Below are 17,394 nucleotides of genomic sequence, written 5' to 3' on the forward strand. Positions count from 1 at the left end.
CACCACAAGTGCAAATCCTTATGTCCAGGAGATACCACACCGTGCCCCCCTTCAGGGTCCTGCTCTTCCCATGCCAGCAGCTTGCCGGGACCATCGCAGCAGCACGATGCATGTGGACAGAGCCCCTGGCAAATGCAGGAAGACCAGCACCAGGGGTCTGCTCAGAGCTGCTTCGAGATCGGCGCTTTCTCGGTGTTTCTGTGGGCTTGGGATTTAGTTCCACGGGAATCTGAATGACCACATGATTCAGAGGCTTCTGCTCTGCACCAAGGGAATGAACAGGAGGAGCTGTGACCTCGGGAGGAAGCAACACACCGGGAGGACCAAGGCGTTGCCGGAAGTGAGCCTGTGCCTGGACCCTGGCCTGCCCCACGCCGGCAGGGTGGGGGCCCTGTTCCCTCCCCCACGTGCAACGATTCCTGTCTTCCAGACCCCCACAGCTCGAAGGCAGCTTCATGGCGACCTTGCCGGAGTCTTTCCCACTCCGCATGCTCAGGACAAGGCCCCGGAGCCCCAGGTGGTCCTGTTTGCTAATCGCTTCTACACATGCCTTATCTCCCCCAGCCCCATCACCTCGGGGTCCCCAAAGTGCCCAGTGCATAACAGGGCCTCAGCAAATGTTTGTTGAGTGCACATCAACAGCTGGGCGAGTTTGAGCAGCGATGGTCAGCAAGTTTTCTTAAAGCCAATAATGTATTTCTTCCAGACCGTGACCTCCCAGTGGTCAGAGGGGGACGTAGTATCCAAGGACTTTCCCCTGCATCCCCTAAGAGGTAGTCTAGGCTGAAAGCAGAAACTGTTCCAAGAACCCTGGTCCGGGGAAACAGCCACAAGTGAGCTATTATAGGATGCCATGGCCACGGTGGCCCCCGCCTCGGAGAAAGCAGCTGAAAGGGACCGGTGTAGCCACACTCTGGCTCGTGGTGGGGACCACTGGCCGGGCTGGAGGGCATTTTTGATCTCCCTGTGCTCATTCCCCGCGGTATGAGCAGGACCCAGTGTGCGGCCCCACCACCTGGCACATTCCTCTTGCCGTCTCAGTTTGCTTAGGGAGGAAGAGGCCAGGTTTCCAGATGGGTGCTTAAAAGGCTTTTCTGTTAATGGGGCAGTTGGCAAAAGCGGGGAAAGTGAGGCCCTGTTTGCTTTGATTCCTGTATCGCCAGCAGTGTTTACTCAGTCTCAGCCGGGTGCTGTGCTTCAAACAGGGGGCTGCGACAGGACCAGGCAGGGCAGAGCCCGGCTGGGGGAGCCCGGTCCCTTCACCAGGGGCCCCGTCTCCTCCCCAGCGCTGACCTTCCAGTGTAAGGTGGGGTAACGGTCTGTCTCCAGGACTGAGCACCAGAGGGTGACCCCGGCGTGCCGTGCGGGGAGGATACTGCAAGGCAGCTCCATAGCACAGAGGGGATAATGGCCGTCTGTGCGGACGGCCCAGCCTTTCCACACCGTGAACAGAGGCTCCTGCTCAGGCTTCAGACCTGTGCGGGCGGAGATGCTGAGTCTCAGTGCCGGGGAAGAGCCCTGGTTGGAAATGTTGTGCATTGGGAAGCAGTCAATCCTGCCTGGCCCTTTTCCTTACTGTGAAGGCACCTGTTCCCCAAGGAGGGACTCTCTGATTCCCAGCGTGGCACAAGCTACTGAAGTGCTGAATAGATCATGCCGCGCCCTCTGACCACAGAAGTGGCCTCTTGTCGGGAAACGGATGAGCGGGGCCCCGGGGGGGGCCTGCGTCACCCCAGTCTGTGCCCCTGCCAGGCTGAAGGTGACCCCGAGTCCTGCACTGTGGCAGATGATGAGAAGTGGCTATCTGTGATGAATGACAAACTTGTCCTCTGCCCCCAGAGGGGCACTGTGGCAAAGGCAGGTGAACAGTGACAGCACTCACGGGCAGAGCTTCACCTGACACTGCCAGGAGGGCAGAGGACAGGGCAAGGCTCATCTCAGCACATGTGGGGGGCGACCCAGAGGCTTCTGCCGAGACCCCGAGACTATTACCCAGGTCCTGCAGCCCCGTCACAGCTCGGGATCCACAAGAAGACTCGGCGGCAGCAAGCCTTTCCTGGATGACACTCGGGTCTATTATGGGACTGGGGCCAAGAAGATAAGAAAAGCCGCGTGTCACCCAGAAGCCCCAATCGGCAGCTTCCAGACTTCCCCCGGGAGCTGTCCCTGGGAGGAAGTCGGATGGGCCCCCTCACGTGGCAAATGAAATGTAATGGGAGAAAACAGAGCACTCGGAGTTCATTGATTTCATCCGCCCCGATCTTCCGCTTCTGAGTACACTGAAGTTCTTGAGTAACTCTGAGAAGATTGTTGAATTACCGTGTTTGCTTGTGATTCAGAAGCAGAACGTTTTCCGAAGGCCTTAGCATGGGAATGACATCTGAGGGCCACTCTGAGTGACTCAGCGGTGTGGGCAGCCCCGTCCTCCAGCTGAGCTCCACTTTCTTGGACTCTGCCTCCTCGTGGCTTCTCTTCCTGGTAGAGAAAGTTCTGGGGGGATGAATAAGTAACCTGAAGAGGAGCGGGGCTGGGAGGACATTGATGCTTCTCAGGAGTCCAGGTTCCCTGAAATGCCTGTGGCACTTGAACCACTGCTGGTCACCCCTGTCCAGCCTGCAGCACCAGCCTGGAGCTGCCTGGGCATCCCTTAGTACCTTGACGACAAGCCTCCTAGGCTGTGCCATCTCTGACTTACACACTCACACTCAACTCACACTCGGACACAACCACGTGGGCCCCGTCTGCTGTGATTCTGCAGGTGACAGATGCGCCAGCCTTGTCGGTGGCCTCTTCCCCATCTCCCAGGTGCACAGCTACTGATAAGTGAGTTCCCTGGCAGGGACAGAGATAAGCACCTGGAGACAAACTCAAACAAAAATACTTCATACCCCATATTTGTCCAGGAACTCTGTTGTGTGAGTCGCTGAAATGCATTTATTTGCCCAACAAAGATTAGCTGAGCACCGTTTCAGGGCATCAGTAGACCTCAACAGAGTGAAAACATGGACTGCCCAACAGGGCTGCGGAGGGGGACAGGAATGCTGGAGCCATCCTACAGTTTGCCAGGACTGCATACCACACCACCACTGCCACCGTTATACAAGTAAGGGTCTCTGTGCCTGCCAGGAGCAGAGACTCTGCTCAGGGGAGAGTCTGCAGACCCCACCCTCCAAGGTGCCAAGCGGCAGCATGGCCCCAGGATCTTTGAGTGCCCACGGTGATCCCCTGTCCACCTTCTGGCATCTCCATGCCTGTCCAATGGTGCTCTTCCCCCACTGCATCAGCGGTCCCCTCCACAGCTTCTCTTGAGCCAGCTGTTCCCAAGCTGCCATTAGGAGCCCTCTGTGCTCTGGAGGTGAGCGGCAGCTGGGGTGAAATCTAGATCTCTGTGGCCTTCACCACCTGACACAGAGGCGGGAAGCCCTGGGACAGCAGAAACCAGGGGCGGGACTCAGGAGGGGAGCCGGGCTGGAGCTGTGGGCCTGCTCATGGGAAGGGGCCCGGGCCCCTGTGACGTGGCAGAAAGCAGCAGCTGACCCTCTGTAGCCTGGTGGCCTGCAGAGACGCCCATGGCACTTCAGGTCTTCCGGAGCCTCCCTCCCCGGGCTTGGGCATCCCTGTTCCCTCTGCGTGTTCTATGCCCATGGCCTCCTCATTCCAGCTGCAGGCTACCGAGGAGAACGGTCCTGGCCAGACTGTCCAGAGGCCCCCAGTCATGAGGGTCACCTGTTTTCCCAGCTCCAAGCACGTTCAACTTCCTGGGCTCCTTTCCAAGTTCCTTCAGTAGAACTTAAGCTCCTCACGCACAGCCAGGGCCCTGTTCAGTTGCTGCATCTCCAGATCTGAAAGCCGAAATCCGGCACCCAGGAGATGCTCCACAATATGTGCCAGGGGCAAACACGCCCACCAGGGGAATGATGGGGCACCCTTAGATGTCATGGGGATCAGGGATGTAGCTCAGCAGCACAGCGCCTGCCTGGCAAGCACGAGGTCATGAGTTCAATTCCCAGTACCAGAAAAAAATAAAAAGATGTCATGGGCAGGCTCCTAGCTCTGGAGGGGACAGTTATGACACAAACCTTGTGGCTGGGCCCCCGAGGGACTGCGTTCATTCCCAGCACGTGCCCACGGCCGGCCACAGTGCACCCAGCCTGGGGCCAGTGGCAAAGTCGCCTGCAGACCTGAGCTCCCTATTGGAAGGCCTTCTTTGTCTGGGCATTCAGGAGTTGGCATGAGCTTCTGCCCATCGATCCTGGAGGGTAAAAAGGAGCTAGGCGGCTGGTGAGGAAACCACCTTGCCCTGCAAAACCAACCAGCCTGTAAGGAACACTGTCAAAACAAACGCCGTATCCAGGATGTGGCTCAGCTCGGGAATGTGGAGGAAAAGGAGATGTCTGCAGCTCGCAGGGTAGAAGCCAGTGGTGCAGCGTGAAGGCTGTTCAGCATCTTTCCCCTCAGGCCGGGAAGGTGGGTCGGCCCTGACCTGACTAAAAAATATGTGTTGTTCTTTGTAAGAACAAGGGGAAAAATCAACTGTATTTTTAGAAATGAATAGGCTTTTGTGTCTGTGGCCTTGGACCATGCAGTTTGCCAAGAGACTTAATGGGCTATCAAAAAAAAAAAATAGGATTAGACTCATCTGTTTTCAGGATTCTCATGCTAAGTACAGCTCTCTCCGATGCTCAGTCTTCCCAACTGTAAAATGGGGTGATGGCATCTACTCCTGCCTCCCCAAGGCTGTGCCAAGGATCAAAGGAAACCACAGAGTCCTCTAAATTGTTGTCGGCTCAGCTCTGCTCCTAAGCACCCCCAGGATCAGAGATGACTCAGTTTCTTCCAAAGAGAAGAACTCGGCAGCTGGCCAGCTTCTCGGACAGAGAACTTTAGAGTGGTTTCCAGGAAGATACCGGCTCCCAAATAAATACCTGCTCACGCCACACATAAAACAGCCACAGAGAGCAGCGCCTTGGCAGGTGGGGCCTCAGAGGCAGGAGGAGGTCTCAGCCCTACCTGAGCCACCTGATTCCCCGCAGATGAGAAGGTGGGTCATGAACCACACAGTGATCTCACTAGCCCCTGAGGGTGTCAGGAGAGGACACACCTTTGCGGTTTCCAGGAGTCCCCAGGCTGCCAGGTGAGGGAGAGAGAAACTCGTCCTCTAGCACCAGATCAGGCAGAGTGGCCAGTTCTACAGGTTCCCCAAACCCGAGCCACTGGGCCGTGGGTCCAGCGACCTGCTCGTTCCACTCCATGCCGACGCAGCTCGAGAGTGGGATTCGGGGCTGGTGGGCTGGTGGGCGACTGTGTGGCCCGAGGCACCCAGGAACCCCTGCACGGGGAGTTCAGCGTCTCCCCGTGCACCTGCAGCCAGCTCTCCAAGCAGCCTGCTAGGTGGACGCAGCCCTCACCCAGAGGCCAGCTGGGAGGCGAGGGCCCCGCTGCCCACCTCGAGGGCTGAAAAGGAGGGCACTGAGGGTCGCGTCACACCACGCTCCCCCCTCGGCTCGAAATCACAGACACGAGGGACAGATCCCCTCTCACGACTGGTCCCTGGCAGTCACTCTGAGCTCTGGCTGGGAAGCCCTGGGGGGCCGCAGCTGGGATGTTTTAAACTTCAATTGCATCGATACACTGTTTTTATTTGTTGCCTTTTTGAGGTGGGGTTTCACTGTGTGCTGCAGGCTGGCCTGAACTCCCAGCGATCCTCCTGCCTTGGCCTCCCCAGTGGGATGACAGGCGTGGGCCGCCATGCCCCACGGCACACCTGTGATACACATAATGATCACATTCATTATAGGAAGTGTGCACCGGTACATGATACATCTGGATTGTGTTCCCCCATTCCGTGCCTCTCTCTTTACCCTCGTTCCCCTCACGTATTAAAGTTTTGTTTCCATTTTTCCTTTATTCTTTTTCCCTTTCTTCCCTTCCCCTTGCTTCTCCCTCATTCCCCTTCCCATTAAGCACACTTTCTTCATACTCCTCAGTATCTCTCATTCACTTCGGCCCTTATTTATTTAGCCTTTCAGCGTCTCACAGGAGAGAAACCTGAGTCTGATTTGGTCTCCAGGTGCATTCATTTACCTAGAAATGTCTCAAGTGTATCCTTTTCACGGCAGAGTAGTATTTCATTGTATATAAAAACCACATCTGTATTCACTCATCTGTTGATGGGCTGTGGGCTGTTTTCAAAATTTGGCTTTTACAAATTGAGCTCCTATAAACATGAGTATGAATACATCACTGTAGAATGATGTTTTTAATGCTTTGGGGGAAGATGCCAAGAAGGGAAATAGCTGGGTCAAATAAAACCTCTCATTTTAGGTTTTTGAGGAAACTTACACTGATTTCCACAGTGGCTACACTCCCACCAGCAGCAGAGAATCATTCCTTTTCCCTCACAGCCCTGCCAGCATTTGTTATTGGTTGATTTCTGAAAATAAACATTCTTTCTGGAGTGAGATGGAATCTCTGTGTTGCTTTAATTTGCATTTCTCAAATGATCAGAGATGTTGAACACTTTTTCACATATTTATTTGCTGTTTTTACTTCATCTGAGAAGTGTGTGTTCATCTCAGGTGCCCATTTTTGGATTGGGTCTTTAAATTTGGAGGGTCTGATTTTTTGAGTTCTTTATATATTCTAGATATTAGTCATTTGTCTGAAGAACCATTGGTGAAATTCTTTTTCTATTCTGTGAGTTGTCTGTTCACTCTGTTGGTAGATTTTTTTTTTTGCTATGCAAAAACTTTAATAAGATGAGATCCCAGTTGTTGGTTTTTTAAAATGATATTTCCTAAAAAAAATAATATTTCCTGTGTGATAGGGATTTTGATCATAAAATCTTAGCCTACACCTGTTTCTCCAAGAGTTTTACCTGTTCTAGCTTCTAGCAGATTTCGTGTTTGGGTTTTAATATTTAGATCTTTGATCCATTTTGATATTAGTACGTGGTAAGAGATACAGGTCTAGTTTTAGTCTCCAGCATGTGGAGAGCCAGTTTTTCTGGCGCCATTTATTGAAGAAGGTTTCTTTCTTCCTGTGAAGGCATCTGGCTCCTTTGTCAAAGGTCAGGTGGCTGTGGGCCTTCCCTGCACCCCCAGGGCTCTGAGAGAAGCTAAGCCTGGGACTTCCAGGCTCAGAAAGCGGGCTGTGGGTGGTCTTTGTGTTCCCTGACCCCCTGCAGTCCAGCCCTCTAATCCATGATTAACAGGGCCCAGGACACAGGGATTGTGCTCCATTCCATCTGGGTGTGGGGCCATGAAACCCTGGGGTCACATGTCCATGTTGCAACCCACGCCTGTCAGGAAACTTTCCTGGGAAGGACACCTGCTCTGAGAGCCCCCAGGCATCCTTAGACCGTCTAGGTCTCCCAGCACCCCAAGAACTGGAAGCTCTTATAACCCAGATGCATTCCCCCACTGTTAGGAATGAGAGCCCTGGACATCACCGCCCGGATGACGAAGGCTAAGTCCAGGGCAAATCCTCTCCCTGGGTCCCCGCTTCCCACACCTGGCAAGTGAGCTGACCTTCAGGTCCCCACAATCTCCCCGCTACTCTGCCTATAGTAAGTTTTCCGCGGTTTCTTTTCCCTTCTTTATTTTTCTCTGTTTCAGGTGGTTCTGGGATTGAACCTCCGGCCTCCAGTATGCTGATCACACGTTCTCTCCCTGGGCCACAAGAAACCAAGGGCGCAGCCCCTCAGTAGACCTGATCTGGGCGACAGCAGAGACCACAGAGCTGGGTATCCTACTCCTGTGAAAGGCAGGGTCCCTGGAGGCGGAGCCGGCAGCTCTTGTTCCCTCCTTGGACCTCTGGAGTGAAGCGCAGGGCTCTGGTAGGAGGGAGGACCCCCACTAGGTGACCTGCACCCCAGGGCCCAGTGCCCCGAGGGACCGTTCCCACTCCCACCATGACTGGCTCAGACTCGAGTGGCTTCCCAGGGGGATAAAAAGTGTCACACACAGAGTTCTGTGTTCACACGTTGCCGCAGTGGCCATTTCTGAGGACAAGGCCAGAAACCTCGAGGCTGTGAAGCCTGTTTGGCCTTTGCCAAACTGACAGGTCGAGTGGCTTCCTCCCAGGCCTGCTGGACAGGCGACAGGCGAGACTCCAGTCGTGCTGGGATTTGTGGTCTGGGAAGCAGCTGGCAGGCTGTTGGTGGCCCCAAGGCGCGGGCAGAGGAGGACCGAGGGCCTGGAGAGAGCAAAGCGAGCCGGGGGACAGCAGGCCGAGCTCGGGCCTGCGCTGAGCCGGGCCTGCGCTGAGCCCGGCCTGCGCCTGCGGGACCCTCCGCTCGCCTTGTCCATCAAGGCGGGGAAGTCACTCCGTGGGCTGCTGATGGTGACGGCGCCCACGCCCACGAGGGGCGCGAGGGAAGAGGAACGCCTCGATTGTGAAATGTGGCCCGCGGACCCCACTTCTGCTTTCGGTTCCGCATCTGCAGTGAAGTTTGGCGGGCGGGATGCTTTTCCGAGCATCCCTAGAAGGTGGAATGCCAACCGGGCTCAGTTTTACGAGCCGAGTGACACCTTCGCGTGGCCGTTGCTTGGCTGGGCCTCTGCTCTCTGGAAGCTGAGGGTCGCTCCAGAGGGGCCCGGGGCCTTGGGGAATGGGGTTCAGCAGGCCAGGTCGGGGTCCCTGCGGATGAAGGCCACCCCCTCCCCCGGGGCTGCCGGGCACCCCAGGCCGCCCTCCTGGGGGCCTGGCCCGCACAGCAAGCCCGAGGAGCGCGCAGCTGTCCACGCGCGGCCGAGGCTCCCGCGCGACCTCCGTGACCCTGCGGTGGGGGCGGGGAGCGGCGGCGGTCACGTGGCGGCGGCGGGGCGGGCGGGGCGGGCGGGGCGGGCGGGGCGGCCCCGCCCCGGGAGGGCCGGCGGGCACTTGAGGGCGCGGTGCGCGCGGGGTCAGCACGACGCGGGACGGCGCGGGACGGGCGAGCGCAGCATGGCGCGGGGCGGGCTGCGGCTGCTGCTGCTGCTGCTCTGCGGGCTGGCGGGCGCGGCGCGGCCCGGCCTCTACTTCCGCCGGGGCCAGAGCTGCTACCGGCCCCTGCGGGGGGACAGGCCGTCGCCGCTGGGGCGCAGGTGGGCGCGAGGCCGTGCGGGAGGGACTGAAGGAAGGCCGAGCGGGCGGCGGCGTGCCCACCTCCCGGGGCCTTTCTCTCTCCCCGGCTGCCCGGCACCGAGTGCACCTGCCTGGACCTTCGAAGGTCACATCCCGAGCCTCCCTCCTGAGGCGGCCGGGCCGGCCCCACCTCTCTGGCCTGCGGCTCTGGCCCCTGAGCCCGGCCTGGCCCTGGAAAGCTGGGCTGGCTCATTTGGGGGTGCCCCATCACTGTCCCATTCTGCGAATGCGGGGTTTGCTGGTGTGAGGGCCCCCGGGCTGACCGAGGCCGCACTCCCACGGCTGGGGGAAGGGAGAGCCACGGCCTGCTGGAGGGTCCCGACTGCCCCACGAATGCCAGCGCTGATTTTGGCGGTGTTTGTCTCCTCCCAGGACGTACCCCCGGCCACATGAATACCTGACACCATCGGATCTTCCCAAGTCCTGGGACTGGCGCAACATGAACGGTGTCAACTATGCCAGTGTCACCAGGAACCAGCACATCCCCCAGTACTGCGGCTCCTGCTGGGCCCACGGCAGCACCAGTGCCATGGCAGGTGGGTGACCTGGCCCAGAGCCTCTGAGAGGTCCCGCTCCGCATCAGTGCCGTGACCGCCCGCTGTGGGCCCAGCAGGCCTATCCCGGCTGGCTCCAGGGCGGCACAGGCTGCCCTCACCCCGGGGGCTGCGATTCTCTGCCAAAGGGTCGCAGCTCAGGCATCCTGAGGGCCTCCTCGTGGCCTCTCCTGACAAGGCCAGCAGGACAGGCAAGGATGGAGCTGAAGGTCCGGGACACGGGGCTCCCTGGTTGCCCCCCCTCAAGTCTTGTGACTGCAGCCATTAGGCTGGAACCAGAAATGCAAAATCACTGAGTTCCCACCCAGTGTGGTGGTGAGGGCAGTCCCAGATTCGGCTGGGCGGGTCCTGGGCGTGGGTGAGGCCTGCAGGATGTGGCTCCTGCCTTATCGTTACTGTGCCCATTCGGACCAGTTTTCTTGTCTGAACCTTGATCTGGTCGGAGTGAGGGCAGGGAGGAGGAGGAACCTGGGGGCCACACCCTCCTCAGGGCTGCTGTGCCCTGGCCTAGGGGAGAAGGCAAAGAAGCCCCGAGGTCCCAGGCTGTCTGCAGCACGTGAGAGGGACCTGCGGTCCCCTTGGCTGCCCCAGGGTTCCCGGATCCTGAATCCCTCCAGAAGAACTTCCGCTGTTGGGGAGAGACGCTGTCTCCTCCCCCGGCTGTTATCTCTCTGGCCAGGCCTGTCCTAGGTGTGGCCTGTGTTTGAAAGGGTAGCAGCTGTACAAGGGCGGCTGGCTGCTGCTTGTGCAGGCTTTGGGGCAGGAAGTCACCTGTTCACCCTCTTCCTTAAACCTCCCGCGGCCCTGATCGTGCTTAGTTAGCAGGGGAGGAAACTGAGGCTCTTCGTGGGCGGGGTAGGGCGACTTGGCGGTGGCAGGGATTCAAGCTCAGAAGCCTGAGGCCTGGCGTCAGGGCAAAGGCTCCTGCCTGGGGCTGACTGCATCCCGGAGCTGGACAGCTGTAGCTGTGGCACTGGCAGAGTCTGTCCTGGAGGCCTGGCTCTGTCCCTCTGGGGAGTGGTGAGGGGCTGGTAAGCCTTACTTCTAACCCTTCAGGAAGGAGCTGGGACCCCTCTGACGGGGTCTGGGGGGCCAGGCCGGCAGGCAGCTGGCAGAGGGTCCAGGCAAAGAGAACATCCAGCCGTGGTGGCGCTGGCGCTGGGGAAGTGAATGGCTCAGCAGGGCTGGGTGCGCATGACAGGAGCATGAGAGGGGTCACCTGGGCCCGTGGAGGGAGCCATGTGGCGAGAGGCCCCTGTGTGGGAGACTGCAGCCCAGGGAGGAGACGGCCACAGCCCAGTGTGCCCTGGCCCCCTTTGACGGGTGCTAGGCCCTGGCCTCCTGTCAGGCCAGCATTTCTGGAGTCAAATCTCTCTCCAGGCACAAGGCAGCTTCTCTCTTTTTCCCCAAAACTCTGACATCTTTGGCAGCAGCCAAGGCCTGTGCTTCCTTTTTCGCTGAGAAGACAGAAGCCACCAGAGGGGACTTTGTGGGGCCTGCCATCTGCCTGCGGGGCAGCAGCAGCGGGGGCGGAGCATTCCCTCTTCCCTGTCCCTAGGGGTCAAGCAGGCAATCCCCCATGGAGGCCACCCTCCTGTCACGGTCGTCATGCCCCACCAACTCAGGAAGTCCTGCCACCTCCACCCAAAAAAGTACCTTGTTCCTACCCAGCCTCGCCAGCCTGCGTCCAGAGTCCCCTGTCCCTGTCCCTCTTCTCCAGGCAGCAGGGGCGGAGGTCATCCCCAGGCCTAAAAACAGGAGAGAAATCTGGACTTACCAGGGACCCCGCAGGCCACTCCCTGCTCACCCTGCTCGTGCTGGCGGGACCCCAGGCCCCAGGCCTCCTCTTTAGGCCCTCGCCGTGCCGGCTGTGGGTGGCATCCCGTTAGGGGTCCTTCGGTGTGCGCCCTGTGCAGCAGAGCTCTGATCTGCTTCCTCCTGCTGTGAACCCCGTGTGCAGCACGTATGAGGAGAGGCCGGAAACCCCAGCTACTCAGGGGCCTGGGGCAGAGGATTGCAAGACTGAGGTCAGCCTGGGCAGCTTAGCAAAACCCTGTCTCAATTACTTAAAAAAAATTTTTTACAAGGATGTAGTGCTTGTTTAACATGTCTGAGGCCCTGAATTCAGCCAGGGTACCAGAAAAAAAGGAAAGAGAAAAATCTGCTGACTGCTAGGAAGGTGCAGGGGGTGGACGTGCTTGGGTTGGAGGCTTGACCATGGAGGAAGCCTGGTACCGTGCCAGCCTGTTTGTCCAGTTGGGGTTCCAGACTGTATTCCCAAGTTGGAGCCTGGTGGAGAGCCGGACCTAAAACCGCCCTGCTGGGCACTGCCACTGGCCATTGCTGCTGGGACCTGGAGGGAGGCAGGCAGTGAGAGGACACGAGGGCCTGCCAGGGCCGGGCGCAGCTGAGATGGCCCACGCAGGTGATGCTTCCAGAAGGCTGGAGCAGCCTGTCTGCTGCCCAGCCCTGGGAGGGGTCGGGGCAGATGAGGCTGGGGAAGTGGTTGGCAGTGATGTGATGGAGGATATTGGGCACTGCCCATGCTTGCGGGGTTCTTCATCTTGTCTCGGGGTGTTACTGCAGTGTAGAGATAGGGACCGTGGAGACAGGGAGCTTGGTCGAGCAGTGTTGCCAGTGGTGTTTGGAAGGGAGATGTGCAGAGGGCGAGGGGCATCTGTCTCCCATCTCAGGTTGGTGCTGGAGGTGGATGGGGGCCCAGGCTCTGTTGGGACACTGGCAGGGCCGCGTGTGTTCCCCCGGCACTGAGAGGGGAGCTGCGGCCTGGAGGGCAGAGGGCAGCTTGGGGGAGCTCCTCCTGGGGAGGGAGGGGAGAGGGGCTTGGGCCAGTGTGCCCTGGGCAGCTGGACACAGAAACTTGAGCTAGGCAGCGGTAAGACGAGGTCTGCTTTTGGAGGTAATGAGAGAGAGAGAGGGGTGCTGCAGGACGCAGGGCTGGGGTGGGTGGCAGGATGTGTTTGGTGACTGTCCCAGAAAGTAGAGAGAAAGGCGGCCCTGGATTGAGTAGGACCGGCGGGCAGCCTGGGTCCCTCTGGGAAGAAGTAGCTTAGTTGGGCTCCGGTGGCTGCCCCTCAGCCAGTGCAGGGTGGCCCTCTGCACCCTTCAGTGTGCTCAGGACCTGGGCCCCCTGACCTCCCCAGCTCCCTGGACAGCACCAGGCCCGCACTTGTCCATTCTGCTCCCGGAGCTGTGGGCCCAGCCCTCCCTGCAGGCGCCCATCTGGCTTGCGCAGCCACCCTGCAGCCCTCCAGGAGGATTTCTTGGGAACCTGAGCTGGCCCTCTCATGGCACTCGTGACGAGGTGGTACAGGCAGAGACCCAGGGCCTGAGAAGGGCCAGCACAGGCCTCTGGAGCACCAGGGCTGAGGGCCACGTGGGGAAAGGCCCACGTTGGGGAAGGCCGTGATCTGGTGGCTGGTGGCAGGAGGGCGGGCAGGTCCCTGTGGCTTGCCATGGGTGCCCCGTCCTTAGGGGAAGTGGTGGTGATGGGGTATGCTGCTGGGTGGCGCTGACCAGGGTGCTGACCACTGCAGATCGCATCAACATCAAGAGGAAGGGCGCCTGGCCCTCCGCCCTGCTGTCAGTGCAGCACGTCATTGACTGTGGCAATGCAGGCAGCTGTGAGGGGGGCGAAGACCTGCTGGTGTGGAAGTATGCCCACGAGCACGGCATCCCTGATGAGACCTGCAACAACTACCAGGCCAAGGACCAAGGTAGGGCCTCCCGCCCTTCCCTTCCTCTTCCCAGGACAGGGTAGCCATGAGCCCTGTGCTTTTTACCCCACGACTGGGGCCCTGGCGAGGGAGGTTGGAGAATACAGGTTCCAGGGAGCGAGCTCGCAGAGACACACAGCCAGCCTTGCCCCGGGCCACCTTGAATGTGGCGAGGCTGGGGCAGAAAGCCGGAGCCCATGGGCCTTGTTGAAACCAACCACTAAGGCTGGCATGGAGAGGTATCAGAAGGGCACTGTCCCCTCCCCAGGCCTCCAGGATCGGGAAAGGCCAGCCCAAATACCCTCTGTAATTGGACCTGGATGTGGCGTGTGGGTATTGACATTTGGCATTTGGTGGCTTTAGGGGCTCTTTCTGGGGTAGAGGTGCACATGGCATTGGGGAGGTGAGGATCCGTTTTCCAAGGGCTGAGAGCAAAGAGCAGGTGAGGGAGCTGGAAGCCAGCAGGTCCACCTGGAGCTCAGCATTGGCCCGGCCCCTGCCCCCGTGGCCTGGGCCAAGCACCTTTTAGGTTGTGACGTTGGAAACGGAAGGAAAGGAAAAGGCCAGACCCAAACCCACGCTTGGCAGCCACTGGACTCAGGTCTCCCTCCCCGCCGGGCAGAGGAGGTTCTGAGGCAGGAGCAGGAAAGCAGGCTGGGAGTTGGCTGCAATGCCGTGTCCGCTGTCGAGGCGGAGGGCACTGGCACTCCCCGTGCTTGTGGGGCTCCCCATCTTGCCTCCGGGGTGTTACTGCAGCCAAGAAGTAACTCCGGAGTGGTTACATCCTTTGTGTGCGTGAGGGAACACCGAGGTCCTGAACCCCAGAGCAGTGATGCTGAGCCTTTTGGAGCTTTCAGTGCTGACAGCCAGCCCGCGGTGGCATGGGTCTCGTGGTGCAGGCAGGGGAGGGAAGGATGGCGGGCTGTCCTGAGGAATCGGGTGGACCCTAGGCCACGTCCTCTCCAGCCGATTCCCAAAATGGCGTTCTCCGGCCAAGGCCAGGCGCCTCTAACCCACCCAGCCTGACAGGTGGATGGAGGGAGCTATCCGAAGCCTGTCTGCGGTAAACACGCTCTGCCTGGTGTTTTCGTGTTAGCAAGTGTAGCCAGGGCCACCATTTTTCAGCTGCGCTAGGCGCTGGGCCTTGGGTGTCTAAGGGACAAATTAAACCAAAAATGCAACCCTCGGGGACTTTACTGTCTGGGGGAAGACCTGGGAAGATGGGTAACATAGTGTCACTGCACAGCAGCAGGAGACACGCCGGGTGGCAGGCTGCTCGGGGAGAGGAAGAACGCTCCCGGCCAGGAGAGCGCAGCCGTCCTGTTGGGCAGCACCGAGGCTGCCTCCTTCCCGGTTTCCTTCCTCTTTTCCTCCCTTCTTTCCTTTTTACCTCTCAAACAAAAATAACAAGAGCGTACATAGTTTTTTTAACCAAATATATTGGCCTATTTATTCACTAGCCAGCAATAGAATCATCTTAAAATTTTTTCCAAAGATTATTTTTTATTTTAAAGAGAATAAAACTAAACAGACAAAATAAAACCAATCAGAACAGGACAACAAAAGTGATACAGGACTTCAAAACAAGAGAATAGGAAATAAACAATGGCTACCACGGTATATCTTTGAAATAGCTACCCATGCCATCAGATATAATGAAATCAAGCAAAGTGAAATAAAACCAAACTATGAAAACAATACAAAATAATAGGGCATTAACAGTGGCTGCCACCTTCAGAAGGAAATCCCCCCAGATGCTGTGCTGCATGTTGTTACTCTCCAGATAGATGCCAGGCCACTGGCCTTAGGCCTGCCGGTCAGTCCACCCTGAACACTACCAGCACGGTTCTGTGCTGCTCTTCTGACTCCAGCACGCTCCTCTCGGCCTGCTTCTCCACACCAGTGGTTGCTTACAGCGGGGGTGGAGGTGGGGAGCGCGGCATCCCCCAGCCCACGCAGCGGCTGGCTCACTGGAAGGGCTTGGCTGCTTCTTTCTGCTCCCAGCGGCCCAGGACTGTGCCTCACTGGAAGTTAGGGTTAGTCACAGTCTGTTCAGCTATCGAGTACTGTGGGAACTGCGTGGTGCCTACTGTGTGCTGGTTACTGTGTGCTTGCTTTTTCCCCTCAGCCTGGGGACAGCTTTCCCAGACTCCTCTGCAGCTGGCAGACGTTACCTAGTGGTTTCTGTTGCCAGGTGATGAGTGGCAGGCTGAGATGGAGAAGTGGGGGAGCTGAGTGCACGTTTCTTTGCGAGGAGGTTAGCAAGTGGTGTCTCACGCCTGCTTCCTGCTCATCCCCAGAGTGTGACAAATTCAACCAGTGTGGGACCTGCACCGAATTCAAAGAGTGCCACACCATCCAGAACTACACCCTCTGGAGAGTCGGCGACTACGGCTCTGTCTCCGGGAGGGAGAAGATGATGGCGGAGATCTACAAAAACGGCCCCATCAGGTGAGGACCCGCCCTGCGGCGGAGGGGCCTCCAGGTGGAGGCATGTGTGCAGGCGTGGGGACCTGTGTGTCGTCTTCACCTGCTGTACCTTCACTGTAAGCACTTCCGTTTTCTCCGAAGTAAGCAACCCTAAGGTGGTTCCTGGCTGTCCGGACACAGGGGCAGCTGAGGCCGCGGCCTCGGCAGGAAGACACTGAGTATGGGCGCCAGTGCCCATGGGTGCACTGTCACATCGGGAATTCTGCTTGTTCACAGCTGCGGCATAATGGCGACAGAAAAGATGGCTAACTACACCGGAGGCATCTATGCAGAGTACCATGAGGATGCCTTCATCAACCACATCATTTCCGTGGTCGGGTGGGATGTGAGCAGCGACGGCACCGAGTACTGGATCGTCCGGAATTCGTGGGGTGAACCCTGGGTGAGACACTCTCACACACAGCGGGGGGAGGGACTGGGGCCCGATCCCCCACCGCATGTGTCCTAGGGTGACAGGCAGCGCCAGCCAGCAGCTCCTCCTGCAGCCGCTACTGGGACCGCTGGGCAAGCAGAGCTCCCTCAGCCCCACCATGCCCGGGCAGAGTGGCCGCAGGGGCATCAGGCCTCTTCCCCGCCTCCTCCCGGGGCTCTGGCGCAGCCTGAGTCACAGTGACTTTTCAGGAACACTACTTTGAGCTGGGTCAGAAATCACCTAGCATGGAGCCTTTATCAGTGTAAGACACAGAAGCGCATCATCCCCAGTGGGGGAAAGGTGGCAGCCTTGAAAGCGCTCAGCTTTAAATGCCTGGAGATGTCGGTGTTAACGGGGGTCGGGCAAGGGTCCGCAGGCAGGTTTTGTTACGTTAGTTAGCCTTGGGACAGAGGGCTCTGGGGTTAAATATTCACCCACTGCAGAGGGTATTTACACACAGGGTCACGGGAGGGTGATGGGCAGGGTGCAGGGTGGCCAGACACATCCTGCAGCTGGCTGAAGGGCAGAGGCCAAAAGCAGGGCTGGGGGGGGCAGGCTCTGGGCAGAGGAGCTGAGGGGACTTTCCTTCTCCAGGGCGAGCGAGGCTGGATGCGGATAGTGACCAGCACCTACAAGGGCGGCAAGGGTGCCAGTTACAACCTCGCCATCGAGGAGAGCTGTGCCTTTGGGGACCCCATCGTGTAGGGGTGAGGTCAGGAACCCTGGGCCACACGACCGGGCTGATCAGCCGGACGAGAGCGACTGTCAACACTGGACACCGTCACTGCACTGAGCACCCAGAGTCAGCTTTCTGGCTGAAGCGCCCCGCACCCCTCACAGTCCGCTGCTTAGCCCTGCTCGGCCACTGCCCCGCCCCCGGTGAGGAGCGGACCCGAGCCAGGGCACGCGGGCCTGCACGGTCTGCTGTCTCCCCCGTCTCTCCCGGTACCAACCACGGTCTGTAAGACGGCACTAACGAGGTACAGTGCCTGAGCTGGAACCCCACTCTTATGCCCCACAGAATCAGTGCTGCCCATGGCATGAATAAAGTATCTGGCTTCACCCAACACCAGAGCCT

General features: G+C 58.6%; 1 protein-coding gene across 1 annotated transcript; it reads left to right on the plus strand.

The window, feature by feature from the left end:
• Positions 1–8,911: 8,911 nt before the first annotated feature.
• Ctsz (cathepsin Z) lies at positions 8,912–17,383 on the plus strand. The gene is made up of 6 exons (XM_003462034.5): positions 8,912–9,086; positions 9,499–9,662; positions 13,235–13,414; positions 15,715–15,865; positions 16,121–16,286; positions 16,911–17,383. The coding sequence occupies exons 1-6, from the start codon at positions 8,947–8,949 to the stop codon at positions 17,019–17,021; spliced, it is 912 nt and encodes a 303-aa protein (XP_003462082.2). The 5' UTR covers positions 8,912–8,946; the 3' UTR covers positions 17,022–17,383.
• The last annotated feature ends 11 nt before the right edge of the window (positions 17,384–17,394 follow it).

This window comes from Cavia porcellus, unplaced genomic scaffold (genome assembly GCF_034190915.1).
Source record: "Cavia porcellus strain 051 isolate PalLab524CR breed Dunkin Hartley unplaced genomic scaffold, mCavPor4.1 scaffold_5, whole genome shotgun sequence".
In the NCBI taxonomy this organism is placed as follows: Eukaryota; Metazoa; Chordata; class Mammalia; order Rodentia; family Caviidae; genus Cavia; species Cavia porcellus.